At 44.7% G+C, this 20,391-nt stretch overlaps 1 protein-coding gene across 1 annotated transcript in view; it reads right to left on the bottom strand.

Annotated features, from left to right (window-relative positions):
- Positions 1 to 1,977: 1,977 nt before the first annotated feature.
- Positions 1,978 to 20,391, bottom strand: part of LOC100975961 (O-acyltransferase like protein) — a 73,658-nt gene continuing 55,244 nt past the window's right edge. Inside the window, 7 exon segments of the mRNA XM_057300406.1 lie at positions 1,978 to 3,408; positions 3,735 to 3,877; positions 9,425 to 9,611; positions 12,735 to 12,841; positions 12,844 to 12,866; positions 15,197 to 15,310; positions 19,105 to 19,184. Of these exon segments, the coding sequence (XP_057156389.1) occupies positions 3,286 to 3,408; positions 3,735 to 3,877; positions 9,425 to 9,611; positions 12,735 to 12,841; positions 12,844 to 12,866; positions 15,197 to 15,310; positions 19,105 to 19,184 (777 nt within the window). The 3' untranslated portion in view covers positions 1,978 to 3,285.

Genomic DNA, 20,391 nt, shown 5'->3' with positions numbered 1-20,391 from the left:
CAGCATATACAAGCACTATTGATTTAAATCCCACTTGGGGTCTAGGGACTAAAGTTCTAAAGGCTTCTCATCCCTTCAAGGACCCTGGGGCCTCTCAACTTTGAGCTTCACTAGAAGTGTTACCAGTGGAGGGTGTCCAGGTTCTTGGTGTTTTGAACAAAGAATTGAACAAAATGTACAAACAAAGCAAGGAAAGAATGAAGCAACAAAAGCAGCAATTTATTGAAAACGAATGTAGACACCCCAAGGTGGGAGTGACCTGAGCATAGGGCCTCAAGAGCCCCTTTACAGAATTTTCTGGGGTTTAAATACCTGCTCTGGGTATTTAAAATCCTAGTTCTTTGGGAGGCCGAGGCAGAAGAATCCCTTGAGGCCAGGAGTTGGAGACCAGCCTAGGCAACATAGTAAGACCCCATCTCTACCAAGAACTTAAAAAAATTAGCTGGGAGGTCAGGTGTGGTTGTTCAAAACCTGTAATCCTAGCACTCTGGGAGGCCGAGGTGGGTGGATTGCTTGAGCCCAGGAGTTCAAGACCAGCCTGAGCAATATGACGAAACCCCATCTCTATAAAAAATACCAAAATTAGCCAGGCATGGTGGCACATGCCTGTAATCCTAGCTACTTGGGAGGCTGAGGCAGAAGGATTGCTTGAACCTGGGAAGCAGAGGTTGCAGTGAGCTGTGATCACACCACTACACTCCAGCACTCCAGCCTGGGCAACAGAGCCAGACCTTGTCTCAAAAAAAAAAAAAAAAATTAGCTGGGTATGGCAGCACACACCTATAGTCCCAACTACTTGGGAGGCGGAGGCAGGAAGATCACTTGAGCCCAGGAGTTTGAGGCTGCAGTGTGATATTGCACTGCACCCCAACCTGGGCAACAGAGCGAGACTCTGTCTCTAAAACAATAAAAATGAAAATAGAGAAAAAGTATGAGGTTCCATGGACCCATCACCCAGCTTCAAACATTAACCACATAGCCAGTCTTATTTCATCTATGCCAGTTCCACCCAATATTGTTTTGAGGCAAATATCAGATTTTATATCATTTTGTTCATAAATATTTTAGTATGCAACTAAAAGATAAGAGATATAAATGTATGTATATATATGTAGTAATATATAACTACAATACCATTATTACATAAAAAGTGCAATCAGCCCTTAATATCATCAAATCACCTAATCAGTATTTAAATTTCCAGGCTTATAAACATCATAATACTTTTTTACAATTTGTTTCAGAATCCAAATAAGGTATACACAATCTATAAATCTTAAACTTCCGGGGAATTCTAGATTGAAACAAACCCAGAACAAAACTGGATTTCTCTAACCCTGCCTTATGTTATATAAAATTACAACAGCAGGAGGGTTGGGTTTTTTCCCTTATAAAAAAGTATTTCCAATGCTGTGTCAGTCATTAGCTAGTTACTTCCACGGGTCCCAGATTTCTGGCCTCATAACTGGAAGCATTTGGCAATTTGGCTGCAGAACGATGTTGGCATGTGAGTCATCTCCCACCGAAGTCCACCCATGTGGCAGTGTTACCCTGAAAATGCCACTGGTCCTCAACAGCTCCTTGGAGGCCTAAGTGAGAGGGGTCAGGTGCAAAGCAGCCACCAGGGGGCTCCCGAGGAACTCGATGAACTTCGGCGTTCACTGAAAAGCCAATTAGGCTGCCTTCTTACAGCGCGGCTGTTGAGCCTTGGCGCCCCACTCCCTCAGGTTGGCTTCTGCAGCAGAGGGACCAGACCTCAGGGAGATGAGGTCTCTCATCTCATCATCCTCAGGGAGATGATCCCCGTGGCTGGCTGGCAAGGCCAAGGTTAGCTGTCCGTGGCCATCAGAGTGTGTGAAACGTTCAGCCTTCCCCTCCCCACCCACATTGGTCATCTTTGCAAACGCACTGGACAGCAAAGAGCATCCTCAGATGTGGCGCATCCCACGCTAATAAGGACCCTGTAGCCTGCGGTTGTTAATACTTTAATGAGTAAGTAAACAAAGAGCTTTATTATAAGCGATGGAATGGACTTCATTAATCCATAACTGTAGACAGTTAATGCATAATTATACACCTAGAAAAAACACACATCTGAGAGCCTGGATCCCAGCATCTCTGTTTGGCCTTGCGAGTCTCTCCTCACCTCTAGGTCTCATCGCTGCAAATTGAGGGGGTTGGGCTGGAAGCCACTGGCTGAGGTCTCTTCCTTCTCTGTTAGTTTTTGTTGAGGCCCTATGTTGGTGCATAGGGCTATCCATCTATCTAGGGCTGCTGTGACAAAGTACCAAAAACTGGGTGGCTTGAAGCAACAGACATGAATTATCTCACAGTTCTGGAGGCCAGAAGTCCAAAATCGAGGTGTCCCACGGGGCCATGCTTTCTCGGGCAGCTCCAGGGCAGACTCCGTCCTTACCTCCCCCGGCTTCTGGGGTTTGCCTTGGTGTTCCTGGGTTTGCACATGACTGTCTTCTCCCTGGGTCTTCACATCGTCTTCCCTGTGTGCATGCCTGTCTCCGTGACCAAACTTCTGCTTATTATAAGGACACCAGTCATACTGGATTAGAGTCTCCATCCCCAGTGACCTCGTTGGACTTCATTATCTCTATAAAGACCCTGGCTCCAAATAAGGCCACATTCTGAGGCAATGGGAGTTAGGACTTCAACAGATCTTTTGGGGGCGGGGATACAATTCAGTCCAAAACAGGGACTATGGTGAAGAATAGGTGATATTTGAAAGGCCCTATAATGACAGACCCATGAAGTATGCATGCTAGCGGGTCATACCACTGAGGTTCTAGGATAAAGTTACAAGTCTGCAAAGACGCCATAATAACACATAAACAATTCTGTCATGGGAAAGTGCATACTGCATGTTGTAATTTTACAGAGAAAAGTGAAGAGCATAACCCAAATGAGCTTCATAACCCAAATTACATTAAATGCACGACATTTAATCATTTCCTGTGATCATTGATACAGACAATCAAATGCAGTTTAAACCAAAAAGAAATCCAGTTTCTGTTGTTGTTGTTGTTGTTGTTGTTGTTTGCTAAAATGGTACAACAGAAGTTTATTATTGTGCTACTAAAAATTTAGAGAACTCTCTTACATCATAAGCACTAAGAACTCTTTCACATATTAAATACAAAGAACATGTATATATTAAACTTTCACAAAATGAGATTCACACCCCTTCTCAGGAATGCAAGCATTCATCGCCTAGATAAGGCCACCTCATCTTTGCTCGTCATTACCAACAAGGCCCATCCATTCTTTTGTGTTTTAACCAGAATATTCATGGCCCAGCAGGCGCTGCTTCAGTTCCTGACATGGTTTCTCAATGAACAGCGTCAGGGCCAGCCCAGTGACGAAGGTCAGCACACAGTGTCCGGAGAAAAGATAGAACTGGAGAGAAAGTGGGCAGGGTGAACACAGTTTTACTCTGGGATTCCTATTGTGTTCAGATCTAAAGTGTACCATCCTAGCTCTATGAAATGCATCTGTAGGCCAATCAGTGCTACATATTAAAAATAAAATAAATAAAATAAAAGATCTTATCCTGTGCTGAAGCCCTCCCTCTTTCTGCCACAAATAAAGCAAAGAACAATGAAGCTCTTAAAAAAAAAAAAGACTTCCATAAAAGCAAATAGGTTGCCTTGTTGCTCAAGAAGAGAACAAGCTATGATACCATAACCTACCGTAACAGAACTAGGAGCTGCGTGCTAACTCACCATGTTGGTGTCAGTGTGGTGAATAAGTGTTTCCTGAAGGCCATTGTAAGGGATGATCAGAATAGGATGCACCAAGTAGCGAGCATAACTGATGCTGGACAGGAAACTCCAGATGTCCCAAGAAAGCACACGGTTCACCAGACCTGGAGGGAACAAGCACTGATGCATGAAGCCACAGCCTGTCTCTGGGCCGGTGAAGATGCCCATCATCCCATCGATGCTCCCATTGCATTCTGCCCCTAAGTCTGTGAACTTTTCCTAAGAAAGTCTTTATGCATTATCATTTTAAGACAATGTACCAAACCAAAAACCACCTTTCTGTTGCAAGAATTATGATAACACAAGAGAGATACATGGTTTCAGCCCCTGAGCATAAAACATTGCATGTATAAAACAAGGTAAAAATTCCTCATATTCACCTGGGTTCTGGATCAAGATGCAGCCACAGGGGGGCGTTGGGATAAGGCATTTAACGTTGCCAGGCCTCAAACTCTTCTTCTGTCAGTGAGAGGCTTGCATTTGATCACACTTTAGGTGCCTTTCAGGACAAATATTCTGTAACTTGGTATATATTCTAGAACTGTGTTGTCCCAGACAATAGCCCCTAGCCACTTGTGGCTATTTAACTTAATTAAAATTAAATGCAATGAAAACTTCCTTTCTGAATAGGACTTATTGCTATCTCTAGTGAGTTGCATAGTGATCTTTCAAAAGATATGTCCACCCAGAACCTCAGAATGTAAACTTATTTGGAATAAGGGTCTTTGCAGATGTCATTAAGAGAAGGAACTAGAGATGAGATCACCCTGGATTAGGGTGAACCCTAAACCCAATGATAAATGTCCTTATAAGAGACAGAGAAGGAGACACAAATGCAGAGGAGAGACACAAGGAAGAGAACCATGTGATGACGAAGACAGAGACTGGAGTGAAGAGTCCACGAGCCAAGGAATGCCAAGGCTTGCCAGCAGCTACCAGAGGCTAGGAGAGGGGATGGGACAGATTCTCCCTCAGAAAATCCAGATGGAACCAACCCTGCTGACACTTCGATTTTGAACAGCTAGCCTCCAGAACTGTGAGAGAAAAAAATTTCTGTTGTTTTAAGCCACAGAAATAAAATATAACTTCTGTTTCTCCTTTTCACAAGCCTCATTTAAAGTGCTCAGTAGTGAATCACAATTTGCTCAGGATAAATCTTTGGAGCCTTCCCAGACTCCTTTCATTCCAGACTCCATAGAGTGCTTCCAAAAATGTGTCTCAAATCAGACCATTGCTCCTCACATCCATGGCTAACACCCTCGTGAATCTTCCATCACCTCCTGCGTGGGCCTCCATGGTAGCTTCCCAGTGGATCTGTTGGTCTCTGCTCTTGTTCTTGCCACCTTATAGTCCCCATACCACATCCAGAGTAATCTTTTAAAATCACATATCAGGGAGAAATGGGGAAGGGGGAGATATTGATCAAAGAGTACAAAGTTTCAGTTAAACCAATGGAGTAAGTTTTAGTGATCTATTGCACTGCATAGTGACCACAGTTAATAATAATGTACTGGATATTTTTCAATGGCTAAAAGAAAAGATTCTTAACATTCTCACCACAAAAAAGAGATAACTTGGTGAAGTGATGCCTATGTTAATTAACTTGATTTCATCTTTCTATTAGGTATACATATACCAAAACATCACATTGTACCCCATAAATACAGTTATTATTTCTCAATTTGAAAATAAATTTTACAAATCCACAAATCAAATCATGGGCTATGATCTGAGTGTTTACATTCCCCCAAAATTCATACGTTGAGATCCTAATCCCCAAGGTGTTAGTATCAAGAAGTGGAGTCTTTGGAGAGGCAATTAGTTCACGAGGGCTGGGCCTTCAGGAATGGGATTAGTGCTCTTATAAAAGCGACCCCAGAGAGACAGCCCTACCCTTCCGCCATGTGAGGACACATCTAGAAAGTTCCAGCTAAGAACCAGAAAGCAGGCCTTCACCAAACACTAAATCTGCTGGTGCCTTGATCTTAGACCTCCCAGCTCCAGAACTGTGAGATATAAATTTCTGTTGTTTTTAAGCCACCTCATTTATGGGGCTTTATTTTTGTTATAGCAGCTGAAATGGACTAAGACTTCATGTGACGTGGCATTTAAAATTAAATCCAAACTCTTCCCATGGCCTTGAAAGCTCTGCCTAACCTGGGTCCTACCTTCCTCTCTGAGTTCCCTTCCCACCTCTCTCTCCCCCTTGACCCTTGGTTCCTATCTCACTGGTCATTTTGCTCTTCCTCCAAGCCACTAAGCTCGTTCCAGTCTAGAGACCTCTGCCTTCACATTCCATCTGCCCAGAATGCTTTCATACCACATCTTTGCAAATGTACCCCTAGTCCAGTTAGTTACCCACTAATCCCTGCTTTATCTTTATTCACTATATTTAAACTTCCCCCGACCCTACTGTAATCTCTCACAAGGGAAGGATTTTTCTTGTCTATTGCTGTATCCCCAGATTCTAGAACAGTACCTGGCATAGAATAAGCATTCAAGAAATATTTTATGTAATTAAGTGAATAAACACAGATGGACTTACAGACAAAAGACGCTTTTCCCTCAAGTGAAGGCTATAAAAGGTAAACCACAATTTCACTGTAGAACAAAACAAAGTAATTGTAGAAGAATGAAGTCAGCAAAGAATCCATGCTCACGCAGATAAGCCAAACACAAAAGAACGCGCCCTAAAGCAAACAATACCGTGTTCATATTATGAGCCACAAGTGATTCCAGCAACTATTCATCATATCATATTAATGTTGCTAATGCAGATTTTATTGGTTTTATAGTTTTATGATTACTTCATAAATTTGTTTTGGCTTTCTGAATGCATGTGCTACAAACATAAAATTTTGTATCTAGGTTTATGTTTGTTCATGTTTAGGCAAAATTGGACCAAAAATAAGAGCAGATAGTCAGGGTAACTTGAATCTATGTTCCCAGGGAAAAAAAAGCATTGAAAAAATAAGAATAAAAATAAGTTGAGCCAACACCAAGAATCCAAAATAATTCTTATTTCTTTAGAATAGGCCCACATATACTTAAGTTTGAGGACGAAAGCTGTAGGTGACAGACCACCACTGAAGGGCTTTAACTGAAGGAGTAATGTGGTCAGATGACTCTGGCAGCTCAACAGAAGACAACTTTGAGCATAACAAGACCAGCATGGTCTACATTGCTACCAAGCAAAGATGGTTAAAGATTCATTGAATCATCAAGATCCTTTCTAGTCCTGAAAGTCTCAACTAAACATTTCTTCTTATTCAAACTCTTATTTTTTTCTAAAGATCATCAGCTAGACACTTTTTTATTTTTTGAGACAGGGTGTCACTCTATTGCCCAGGCTAGAGTACAGTGGCCTGATCTCGGCTCACTGCAACCTCCGCTTCCCAGGTTCAAGCAATTCTCCTGCCTCAGCATCCCAAGAAGCTGAGATTACAAATGTGCACCAGCATGCCCAGCTAATTTTTGTATTTTTAGTAGAGACAGGGTTTTGCCTTGTTGCCCAGGATGGTCTTGAAATCCTGGGCTCAAGCGATCCACCTGCCTCGGCCTCTCAAAGTGCTGAGATTACAGGTGTGAGCCAGGTAGACACATATTTTCCAAAAATGTATTTAAGCTATCACCTCCTACATTCACCTACTAATCAATATTGATGTCTTATAGATAGTTTTGGAGATACAAATCTAGGACATCAGGTGCCCCTACAGTTGTGGATTGGCTAGTGACAACACACCTCTGAATGATAAATTGCTGAATAATAAGTAAACTGGCTTGCTCATCTCCTGGGTGATGAGATAGCATCCTTACTCAGACTAATAATGGAGAGCATTTGCTTGTTCCACTGTAATAATAATGCTGCAGGCTGGGCATGGTGTCTCACGCCTGTAATCCCAGCACTTTGGGAGGCCGAGGCGGGTGGATCACGAGGTCAGTAGTTTGAGACCAGCCTGGCCAACATGGCAAAACCCCATCTCTACTAAAAATAAAAAAATTAGCCGGGCGTGGTGGCAGGCGCCTGTAATCCCAGCTACTCAAGAGGCTGAGGCAGGAGAATCGCTTGAACCCGGGAGGCAGAGGTTGCTGTGAGCCGAGATCGTGCCATTACACTCCAGCCTGGGTGACAAGAGCAAGAGTCTGTCTCAAAATAATAATAATAATAATGCAAATTTGTTTAATCTTCTAACTTAACCTAAGTAATTCCTCTCTAATATCATTTGTTAGCCAGTTATTTTTGATAAACAGCAGCAGCTCTCACAGTAGAGAGGAATACTGTGATGTTTGCAACATTATAAATGGCCTGTGCCAGGCCACGGGGAGTAGTTGTTTATGAGGCTCTATGAAAGCTCGGGGACATGGTCATGGGGTGAGGCAGCAGGGTTGTGGTAACATATCCCAGAGTTTCCCATAAATGCAAATACATCAGTCAGAGAGAACGCAGTCTATTTCCTCTTTAGTATCACTTTTCCATATAAGGGAAAGCTTTTAAAATTAAAATATGAAAGATCATTAAGGCTCATTTTAAAATTAAAATATTAAAGAGCATCGTTATATTAAAATACTTGTAAAATTTAGGAACCATTTTAATTAACATCTGGGAAAAGTGCTATCACTTAGGAATGAAGAGCACTGGCTTTGGACTTCGTGCTAGGACCTGGGTTCATTTTCTACTTCAGCCACTCACCAGCTGTGGGATTTTCACTGTGTTGCTTTCTCTGCTGACATGGTTGTTCTCATTGATAATTAGAGGTCTTCCTCCCAGGGGCGTGGTCAGTGCTACCGGGGATCTGGGTGATGTTTCCCACAAGGTCTAGTATACAGCATGTGCTTGATCAGCTGGAATTGTTTATCATACCATTGTTTTTCTCTTTAAATCATTATTTCCCACCACCTTTGCTGAGGCTGACTGGTGTGGGTTTACAGGCTAAGTTGAAACTCCTCCTGATGGGTTATTTCCCTAGAGTATGAAGCGGGCATGCCTCCCCCCAGATCCACTGCTCCTGTGTCAGGGCTTTGGGTCGCTTGAGGCCAGAATCTCTTCTGGGAGCTTCCTGCCAGCCTTGTCCTGTTGTTTGCTGACATCCCAAGCAAACAGTTCCTACCTCTCGCCAAATAGAGAGGACAGGGAGAAAAGCATCAGGTGACTTGGATACACCCTTCTAACCTGGAGAAGATTCTTTTCCATTGAAGCCTTTTATCTGCTTGGCTCTCTGCATGTTGAAAGCCAACTCAGTTATCAAAGGGGATCCTGGCAAGCATTCCCCATCTACACCTTCAGATGGGGAAACCAAGGCTCAAGGTGCTGTGACTGGAAGTCAGTGCTCCCAAGCACTGATTTTTTTTTTCTCATGACATTACTCTGCCTGAATTCCCTTTCCAACTTCTAAACTAGCTGCATTGGAGAGGCTGCATGTTTTTCTTTCAGAATCCACACTTGTGCCTAAATCCATGTAAAAATCTTATACATAAATCCTTTGTCTTTTCCAAGGATGGAGAGAAATTGATATTTTTGAATCAATATCAGTCATTCATCAACCACTCCAGAAAACAGAAGTCACTCCGGTACACACCTTGTGTGTTCAATTTGTCACCTTTAAAGGAACAGGGTGTGAACCCGACAGCAAAGCCTGGAGCTGCTTCCATACCTCCATATCCTCTGTGGCATGCAAAGAGGAACCAGCCCATGGCCGCCGCCCACAGGGTCCAGTGGAGGGCTTGGTAGAGAGCTGCAGCTACTAGAGAGGAAGCAGAGGAGTCATCCACCATGTATGCCAGAGCGGCCACCGCAAATAGGGTGACCAGGGAGCAGCTCCACCCCGGCAGGACCTGCATCTGCGGGGAGAGGAGAGGCGGGGCCCAGCCCTTTTTAGCCATTGTATAATTCCCTCCTCCTACACAAACTTATTTTTTGGTGTTATTCCTGTCACTTAGGTCTTTATTCGCAAACCTCAGTCAGCATAGATTTGACTAAAATGGAAGGTTGTAATTTAAAAGGGGTGGCCAGGAGATCTTTGTGGTGACAGAGAGTTCTGTACCTTGACTGTGGGGGTGGTTGCACAAATTTGCACATGGGACAAAATTACCCAGAACCATACAGACGTGAGCGAATGAGTATGTGTTGGTGGATCTGAGGTCTATTGTGCCAATGTGATTTTCTGGCTGTGGTCAGGTACCATAGTTATGTCACACGTTGCCTGTTGGGGAGCCGGAGCACACAGCACCTCTCTGTACTAATTTTGCAACTTTTAGGGCATCTATAATCATTTCAAAATGAAAGTGAAAAGAAAATCAATAAGTAATGTTCTAACCCACTCCTAATCTCCCATTTTGTCCGGTAACCAGATTAATGCTCCTTGATGGCTTCCGCCTTCACCGTAAACGTGAGGGCCTCCAGCACCAGACCCGGCCTGGGCAGCGGCCTGGGCAGCGGCCTAGTCAAGTGCAAGGAATGAGAACATGAGACGTCTTCAGCTCAAAGAATAGCCCCATGAGTTAAATCCTAACACCTGACTCAGTTCAAGATCTTGACCTTGCGTCACCTGAGTTGACCTTTTTAGACCCAGATCTGTCTTCCAAGGAGCTCTCTTGCTTCTCCGTGCTGTACTCAAGCTGCTGTGATGATGTCTACACTGCACTGAGCCAACATCGGATCAGTCCACCGTCTTGTCTCTGAGACCTGCTTAGGTCTCAGGTTCCTGGCTGCGGGAGAGGAAAGGTACATACTCAGTGGCACTCCACTCTTTTAGCCTGGGATCTCCCTCATCCCTTTGCTACTTCCCTGGCCCAAATGGGCCTGCAGTCTCTCAAAATTCATCTTGGGTATCATGTCCTCTTTCTGTCCTTGTCTGCTTATCTTTATTATGGTGCATCCTGCCTTATCTCACTCCCGGCAGCTTCCTCCAGCTTAGACCCTGTGTCTTTATTTTCTAGCTTCTAAAGCTTTGAGTTTGGTGTACCCAACTGTGCGCGTTTCTCCAGGTTAACTTGGCTTGTGTTTCAGCTCTGGGCTTCCTGGTGCTGACCCTGGCCCTTGAAGTCATTCCCAAATGCTCCCTCTTCAAGTTAAGTTTTGCCCTTTGCTGACACACATTTTCTCCCTGGGCCCCATGTAACCTGGACTATGTTGAAGCCTCTTTAATGGCACTCTGTTATAGTCTACAACTGAATTGTGCATTTCCAGGAAAATATCGTAACTGCAACCTATAGAAAAAGTCACACAGCTTCTGTATATTCATTCCTTTCGGTAAAATCTTATCTCTTCTTCCTCCCATGGGCAACACAAGGTTTTCCAAGGACCAGGGCCTCTTCTCTGGAACATCTAGGTAAGGTACCCACAAAGCCTAGGCAAACAAAGGTAGGACCTGGCAGAGGGGTTTGGGGCAGGAGTTGTATCCTAATTTCTGGCCCTTCCTCCATTGAGAAGAAAATTCTCTTTCATTCATTCATGTGTTGAGTACCTTCAGTGAGTCAGGATCTCAGAACCAGATGCTGGCGATTCAGAGGTGAGACAAGTAGTGAACTCCAGGAGCTCACAGTCTGTGGGGTGAATAAATGCTTTATCATGCGGTACAAACCAGGGCCCAGGAATATACAGTGCACAGAGGAACCAAAAAGAAGGACACAGCCTGGCCTGGAAGGATAAGGTAAGACTTCCTGGAGGTGAAAAGTCTAGGTGAGCCTTCTAGGCAAAACAGGAGTTAAGTCAGATGAAAGGGAGAGGTGAGTAGAGGGGAGGGGGTAGAGGCAGATTCCAGACGGAGGAAGAAGCATGAGCAACTGCACAGATGCCAGGAACAGCTTGTGTGTGTGTCAGTGGCGGCAGTCAAGGGCACTGTGAGCAGGTCGGTATCACTGATGTGCAAAGTGCAAGGCAGAGAGTGGTGAGAGAGATGATGCTAGAGAGACAGGCAGAGTGATGTCATGGGAACTCTGAAGGCCTTGTTGAACAGATCAAGCCTTATCATGGATGTAAAAGGAAGTCATTGAAAGATTTTTCACCATTCAAGGGCACAGCCAAGGTGGTGCCTTAAATAGATCACCCCAAGAGTAGATTTGAGATCAATAAGACTAGAGGCAAGGAAACAAGTGACAACATCCAGGCAAGAGATGAGAAGAGCTTTAAGGTCAGTTCAAAAGGCTGAGAGAGGATGGCAGGAGAAACCATTGGCAGGGCGTGGGGGATGATTGGCTGAGAGCAGTGGTCAGTGAGGAGGAGGCATCCAAGATGAACCTGGGTTTCCAGCTTGAGTAACGAGATTGGATGGTGAACTAGAATGATTGCCCACAAAGGAGCCAGAGAAGAAAATAAGTGCTTGGGGTACATCTGGAAAAGCAAAGTAACAGCTTCCCCTCTAGACACCTCATGTCCTGATTCCCAGACACAACCATCAAATCTGACCAAGAATCTTGTATATAGAAACCACTGAGCATGTGCTCTTAAAAATCCAACCCAACTCAGTATCCTCTTCCAGAAGAAAGTCTTGCCATTGTAATCTCACTGGGTACGTTTTCTCACATTGGTGGTTTCTTTGGGTCAGTACCAAGGCTCCTACAGATGGGACTGCACTGGGTTCCAAATCTGGAGGATCATAAGGAGAGGTCCGTGAAGAAAGCAGAGAATCAAGCTCTGGCAGGAAGATAAAGGACTTATCTTTAAATTAAAAAAAAAAAATGAAGACGGGGGTTTCACCATGTTGCCTGAGCTGGTCCTGAACTGGACTCAAGGGATCCTCCTGCCTCAGCCTCCCAAAGTGCTGGGATTACAGGTGTTAACCACTGCACCTGGCCAATTCCTTCTGATTCTTTAGCACGGAGAGACATCAGTAACGCTCTACAGCACAATACAGTACCCAGCAGGCTGACTGCTTCATCCACAGCTTTGGAAGAGCCTGGCCAGGTGGGCCACACAGTCCCAGCCAGACCCATGCCCATAGAGTGAGGCACGGGAAATCATACCTTGGTTCTGAGAATGTTTTCCTGGTGGTTTTGGTGCATGTAAATGCTCAGAAAGAGGCCCACAAGAACTGGCCCAAATCGGCAGTAGGGCTTTGTGTAGTATCCACGAAATACAATACAATCGCCTCTTCACTGAAAAATACAAGGAAATAAGGCAAAATGTTATGTTTGATCTGGACATGGCAAAGGGAATCCAAATCCCTGAGATGTCCATTGGAATAATCAGCAAACCCAAAGGTACATTTAGGGCACACTTGTTCATTTCCTTAGTCATGGTGCGCAAACAGTGACCTCATGGCCCCACCTCAGCCAAAGTTGGCTTGTTTAGGTTCCAAATTCCCTCAGGCCTCTCCACCCCAGATCCCAAGGAAATATGATGAGTGTATTCATTTTAAATAGCTGTGTCTGGTGGCCAATATGTCAGAATGCTCTAAAAATGTAGCACCCAGATGTGAACCCAAGGGTCCCAAGGACAGAGACTGTCCTGAGAGAGAAGTGATGAGAGGTCCAGGCCAGGCTATTAAAAGGACACCAAAAACTATTCTTTGAAGCTGTGTTTTTCAAGGTTTCGTCCCTTGACATCAACAGCTGCATCAGGCCAGGCATGGTGGCTCACACATGTAATCCCAGCACTTTGGGAAGCCGAGGCAAGAGGATCATTGAGCCCAGGAGTTTGAGACCAATCTGGGCAACATAGAGAGACCCCAACTCTACAAAAAAAAAAAATTAGCCAGGCCTGGTGGCACATGCCTACAGTCCCAGCTTCTCAGGAGGCTGAAGCAGGAGGTTCGCTTGAGCTCAGGAGGTTGAGGCTGCAGTGAGCAGTGATCATGCCACTGTGCTCCAGCCTGGATGACAGAGTGAGACCCTGTTGCAATAGAATAAAAAACACAGACAAAAACAAAAACACCTGCATCACCTGAGAACTTATTAGGAACCCAGACTCATGGGCCCCACCCTGACCTACTGGCAGTGGGCTCAACCATCTGTGTGTTAAGAAGCCCTCCAGGTGACCCTGATATCCCCTCAAGGCTGAGAAGCATTGCCAGAACAGTGCCCTTCACGGGACACATCTAGGTTATACCTAAGCCCAGGGAATCATCATCTCTGCACATGGACTCAGGGACTAGAAATTTTAAAACTCTCCTGAGCTTCCCAAAGGCAGATTGAGAACCCCTGCTTTAAATTTATCACCGTTAAAATTATCACCATTCCCCACTGAAGCTAGACGCACTCTCAGCCCCTAGCTGCCCATGCAGGGACCACTGGAGGAAGGGAAGGTGTTTGAGGACTAGACGTATGGTTCTTCAACTGTGGCTGCACATAAGAATTTATTCTGCAAATTAGAATTTGTAAGCACCCTGGGAATGCTTACAAAAGTCAGCTGCCTGGGCCCCATGCCCAGAGATTCTGATTCAATTGTTCGGAGGTGGGTGGGGATGAAAGCATCTGTAGATTTAGAAGCTCCCAAGTGACTCTAATATGTGGCCAGGGTTGAAAACCGCTGGGCTGGACATGAGTGAGCCTCCTCCTCAATCACTTCACCATGCCATGATATGGGAAGGGCATGATAGTCTCCTGGTCAGGAGGCTTGGGATGTTATCACCAATTCATTCATTTATTCTCACATGCCACCCACTCACAGATTCACATGGAACACTCACATACCAGGAACGGTTCTGGCCATTTTATTTTGGAAGATCGGCAAAGGCTGCTCTGAGAAGGTGACATTTGCACAGACACCTGAAAGATGTGAAGGAGAAAGCCCTGCCAAGATCTTAGATTTTAACAGAAGAGTAATTCAGGCTCAACAGCAAGTGCTAAGGCCCCGGGTTGGGGAGGGTGGGGAAGGGGGTTCGGGGAAAGTGCTTGGTGCGTTGAGATGAGTTGGTGTGGCTGGTCCAGTGTCAGCAGGTAGGAGGGTGACCAATGAGGCCACTGGAGGAATTCGAGCAGATGACTGACGTAATCTGATTTTCATTTGTGTCACTGCATTGAGAGAAGATTAGCAGGTAATCATAACAGTTTTTCCTGTGTAAGTGTCATACATGCCTCATTGGGTAGGGGAAATAGCACTGTGGATTGGCTTCTAGGTTCAAATCACACCTGTGCCACCTACTAGTTGTGTGACCTTGAAGAGGTAGGTTCAGTCTCTCCATCCAACAGAGCCACCAAGCAGCCATTGGCTGCTGGAGGAGAAACACAGTACAGCCACATGGGGGCGCTCCTTTCCTCTGAGAAGCGTTTCAATGGGCAACGTTGAGTTCAGAGAGGACCTACCAGTACAGGTTGAAAGGTTCAGAAGTTTGGAAGCAAGAAGGCAATCAGCTTTCCCATCCAGACCAAAAGTTTCATACCCACTTTTTCCATGAACCAAAGGGCACAGGGTGAACAGCCTGGCATTCAGCAGCCCTCCCCGGGAAGTCGTGGCCAGAAAGCGGCAGGCTGGGGAACCGCATTACCTGGTTTCTGATGGAGCCACGACAGGAAGTTTATATGCCAATGTGATCAGAGCAGTGGCTGTGAAAGATGCCAAGAACAGCATGGCCCCAAGGAGGATGAGGATCTGTGTACTCCTGCAAAGAAGAGAGGACACGGAGAGGAGTGCCCTTCAGTTTCTTGCCCCACACATGCGCTTCCTATGGCACGAAAGGCTGGAAATCCTGACCGTCAGAGGTACTTCCTGCTTTTGAGAGGCCCTGCTTTTGAGAGGCTGATGAGTGGCAGGGAGAGCTGGGCTGGGGCTGGAGGACCTGAGGCAGCCTCGGTCTTGACCATCCATTAGTTGTGCCACACCAGGCAGGGCCTTGAGCTTGAGTTTCCTGGTCTAGACAGGAACAGTAATCGCATCCTCGCCTGCCCACCCTGAGGCTTACTATGCAGCTCAAAAGGAGTCCATGCCTGGGAACGTCCCTTGTCACCTATGAAACACGATATGGATACAAGTGGTGGTTGATTTGGGAGAGAGGACGGTCAAAGGCAGGGTGGGACACGGGGTGGACCCACTCCAAGCACAGGGGAGAGAGGATCGAGAAGGAGGATGGTATGGTTTGGATCTTTGTCCCTGCCCATATCTCATGTGGAATTGTAATCCCCAGTGTTGAAGTGGGGCCTGATAGGAGGTGACTGGATCGTGGGGATGGATTTCCCCCTTGCTGTTCTTGTGATAGTGAGTGAATTCTCATGAGATCTGGCTGTTTAAAAGTGTGTAGCACCTCCCCGCTTTGCTCTCTTCCTCCTGCTCCCACCATATTAAGATGTGCCTGGTTCCCCATCTGCCCTGATTGTAAGTTTCCTGAGGCCTTCTCAGAAGCAGAAGCCTGTACAGCCTGCAGAACCATGAGTCAATTAAACCTCTTTTCTTTATAAATTACCCAGTCTCAGGTAGTTCTTTATAGCATGTGAAAACGGACTAATGCAGAGGGGGAACCAGGCACGCCTTCAACTGAGGAGCACAGCCTGAGACAAATGTCCAGGTGCAGGTAGTTCACGCGGGAGTAGGAATGAGGGATAGGGTAGGAGAACAGGGAAGCAGGGAAAATCAATACCAGGATGTGCTATCAAGATGGCCAATGCTCAGTTCTTCCAGAATGTTCCACAGGGCCTTATGAAATGTACCTTAAAACTGTCCTGTGAGATGAAAGAGAGAAGCATTTTCCCACTGTCTTCTATCTCACATGGGTTAAGGATGGTCCCACACAAATTAATTCCTCCACACTTTGGGACCATGCATGTATAAGACTAGGATGTTCCCTGAAGCACCCAGAGTGAGGCGCTGTCTGGTTGTACCTGCTCCGAAGTGTGAGGGTTGGGATTAAGAGGATCCACAGTGGTGTGGAAGAAATGTCAAACACAAGTGCGAGACCATCCAGGCACAGCCTGACCTGGAAAATGCCTTTGACAATGCAATTCTGCTAGTGAAAGTTGCCATGGCTGTTCATGAGGAAGGGATGAGATAGATACTATTCAGTTATCAAGTGATACAGGGAGAAAATTATTTTCAGCCAGAGTACCAATGTTAGTGTAATATTTGGAAAGAAGGATGAATTCTAGCTCCATGATGCTATGATTGATTACTAATGTCTGCTATGAGGGTAAGCAGGGGGTTATGGTAATAATGCTGTATGTATATTTACTGTGACTTCTGCCAGACCCCTTAGCTCTTCTCTCCTTGAATTACTGAGCTCTAGAAAGACCTGATTCCACTGGCATTCCATGGAATTATATTCTCTAAAGGAAGAAAAGCCCTACTTTTATATTTCCCTCCACTTATAAGCTAAATCTTGTTGCATAGTCACAAGTTTGGACAGTGTGGGTTTTCAGCTGAAGGACTGAAATCCACCTTCCACGACAGCCTTTGGGAAAGATGCTGACACGGGGCCAGTGCTCCTCAGTCACAGGGACACTCACATGGGTTCCCAGGCAAGTCTAGAGTCGGGAGGCATAAGAAGGCACAGTGTCCTAGGTAAGTGGTAGTCAGGCCATCCAATAAAAACCCACAGCCACCCAAGTAAATATGTGTTTAACTCCCTGGGGGACTTGAGCCCAGTCCCTGGCACCTACTTCCAAGATCAGTATCTCCACCACAGACTCCACAAGTCTCTTCCAGCTAGCACCATTTCAACTAAACTCATAAATCTTCCTGACATTGAATGTTATGGGCTGAATTATGTCCCCAACAAAGTCCTATGTTGAAATCCTAACCCCCAGTAATTCAGAATGTGACTGTATTTGAAGATAGAGTCTTTAAAGCAATAATTAACGTTAAACGAGGTCATTGGGGTGGGCCTTAATCCAATATGACTGTGTCCTTATAAGAAGAGGAAACTTGGACACAGAAGGAAGAACATGTGAAGACTCAGATGTTTTGTTTTATTATTAATATTCCATTCTGGCAACAGTTAAATTGGATGACTAGAGGACTGAATATTGATGTTCCCTCTAAGGAAAGTGATTTATCATTATGATTCAAGAGCATAAAAGACATTCATGCCCTTTGACCTATTAATTCCCCTCAAAGATATATGTTGTAGAGAAATATCAAAGTTGGAGACAAATGGTTTCCATGAAAATATTTATCAAGCCATTATTTATGAATGCATAACATTGGAAATAATCCCAGTATTAAACAATAGAAGGTATACATAAATTATATAGTTAGTTCATGGAATGGAATGTTATGCAGACATTTAAATTATGTTGCTTTAAAAATAAAATAATATAGGGAAATGCATGTGTCATAAAACTATTGAAAGAAAGATACTAAGGTGTATATACAGAATGCTTTCATGTATCAAAAGCTGGGCACAGCCTGGGCAACACGGCAAGACCTCATCTCTTTAAAGAAGGTAAAAAATTAGCAAGGTGCAGTGGTCCATGCCTGTTACTCGAGAGGTTGAGGCAGGAGAATCGTTTGAGCCCAGGAGTTGGAGGCTGCAGTGAGCTATGATGGCACCACCGCACTATAGCAGCCTGGGTGACAGAGTGAGACCCTCATCTCTTTAAAAAAAAAAAACAAAAAAACTGGGCAGAAAAAATATCAGAAGGATAAGCCCCAAAATATTAGCAGCAAATTCTCCTTCCCTTGACTGACAAAGTGGAACTGGGGTGATTTTTCCCCCCTCTCTTAACTCCTAATGTTTTCCAATGTTTCTTAAATTGAACATATATTTTAACACAAAGAACAATAAATTTTTAAAATATGGCATGAATAATCCACAACTACAAGTCTCTCCATGAATTATTGAGGCCTTAAGGTGTTTCTAAAACTAACAAAAATTAAGGTGATAAATATCCAATGTGGGAAAGCCGGTGCACCGATACATGGCTGAGGACGTTGTAAATTACTTCACTCTTTCTGGAGAGCAATCTCACAATATGTGACAAGTGCCACAGAATTGTTCCTACCCTTTGACCTAGCAATTCCAGTTGGAAATCTGCCCCTGTGAAAATAACTAAGAGAAAAAGTAGTGTGTTCAAAGGCATGCATTGCAGTGACATTTATAATCATGAAAAATTGGCCACAATCTAGATACCCAACCATAAAAATGGTAGATAAACCCTAAAACTGCCAAGTATGCAGGTTATGTCAATATGTGGCAATGTTTATAAGAACAGTTAAATGGAAAAAGCTGAGCACTAGATATTACATGCACACACTGATTGTAACTCTGCAAAACACACACTGACTGGCGTAGGATCAATGTTGGAAAAGAATGCAGAAGAAGGCAGACCGTAGAGGATTTGGTATTTACTTTTCTGTAAAGTTTCCTAGATTTTAAAAAGCAGCTCTGCACGGAACTGGGATACTTTCTGAGGGTTTTGTGAAAGAGGGCACATGAGGAGAAAAGCTTGTCCCAATCAGACTCACTTTACATGGATGAAGATAATCACTGGTGTGGTGAGGTGGAACTGGAAGTCATTGGCAAGGTACCAGGTCCAGCCATTGCACTGAAAAGAGAGCAGCAAAGGTCACTCTTCCTTCATTTACCAGTTCTGCTCCACACTCTCCACCTGCCTGGACTAGGAGGAAGAATTCAGTAGGTGGGTGGGGCAAATTTCCATGGGAAGACAAAGGAAATTGAGTTAGAGATATTCATATTTCACATCCCTCATCTTGAGCCTTGTACCAAGCCTGGATGGTGGGTATTATTGCTGCCATTTTACAAAATGGAGATTCAGACAAATTTTCTCTTTTGTTTAAAAAAGCAAAATGATCATAGCCCATCTCCTAGGACAGTTGTGGGAAATGAACTCTGTCATGTTACGGGAATGTAAGAGTTTCTCATCATTATGGTGCGGTTGGAAGTCAGAGGGGTCAACGTTTTTCTCTTTTCTTTGCCTCTCCCCATGCCCCAACTCTAGGTGGAAAGAACATGTTCATTTAGAACCAGGGCTTGGCTCCAGATGATGTTTTGTGGAGAACCCCAGAGTTCCCATGGATGATTGACATGGTCAAAATGAGTTCCACAGACAGTCCATGCTTGTGCCAGATGAGATGGTTACCAGTATTTTTTTCTTCAATGTGAGGAAGTCCCTGGGGGCAATTCTCTCCAAAGGGCCCTGGCACCTCTGCTTTCAAGGATCTAAGGTGGGCTCTACCTCAAAAAGGCCACTGGCTGGTATCCTTGCCACTGCTTCCTGCAAGTGGCCCAAATCAGTTTGCATCGGGGAAAACAGCCCAGATTATCCCCTGGGGACCCCATCACAGACAAGCGGGCCCCACCTGCAGGCAGGTAGCTGGTGATGCAAGCCTGTCCGTATGGCTGGGCCTTCGCAAATGGAAGGCAGCCATCTAGTTAGTCAGTTATGTGCAAAGATTAGGGCCCTGCCACGCTTTAGCGATTCCCTTTTCAGCCTTGATTTCAAGGCATATGTGGAATTGGTGATATAATTTCATTACAGCTGTTTCACTTTCACTTGCTTCAAATGCATTATGAGGAAACTGGGGCTTTGGAGAAGCCAAGACACACATAGATCTTGTTGCTCCAAAGCAACAAGATCTTTGAACTTGAGTAGAATTCCACATAGTAAGGGTGTGATGCAATGTCCCATTGCAGTATAGACTCAACAGGCGGAGGTGAATAATTTGTCCTTTCCCGGTTGGGCAACATGGGCTGGCACAAGAACAGTGATGGGGCAGGGTCAGCTGCCTCCG

Source organism: Pan paniscus, chromosome 17 (assembly GCF_029289425.2).
Source record: "Pan paniscus chromosome 17, NHGRI_mPanPan1-v2.0_pri, whole genome shotgun sequence".
NCBI lineage: Eukaryota > Metazoa > Chordata > Mammalia > Primates > Hominidae > Pan > Pan paniscus.
The sequence above is the reverse complement of the archived record's forward strand: the minus strand, read 5'-3'. Positions and strand labels throughout refer to the sequence as shown.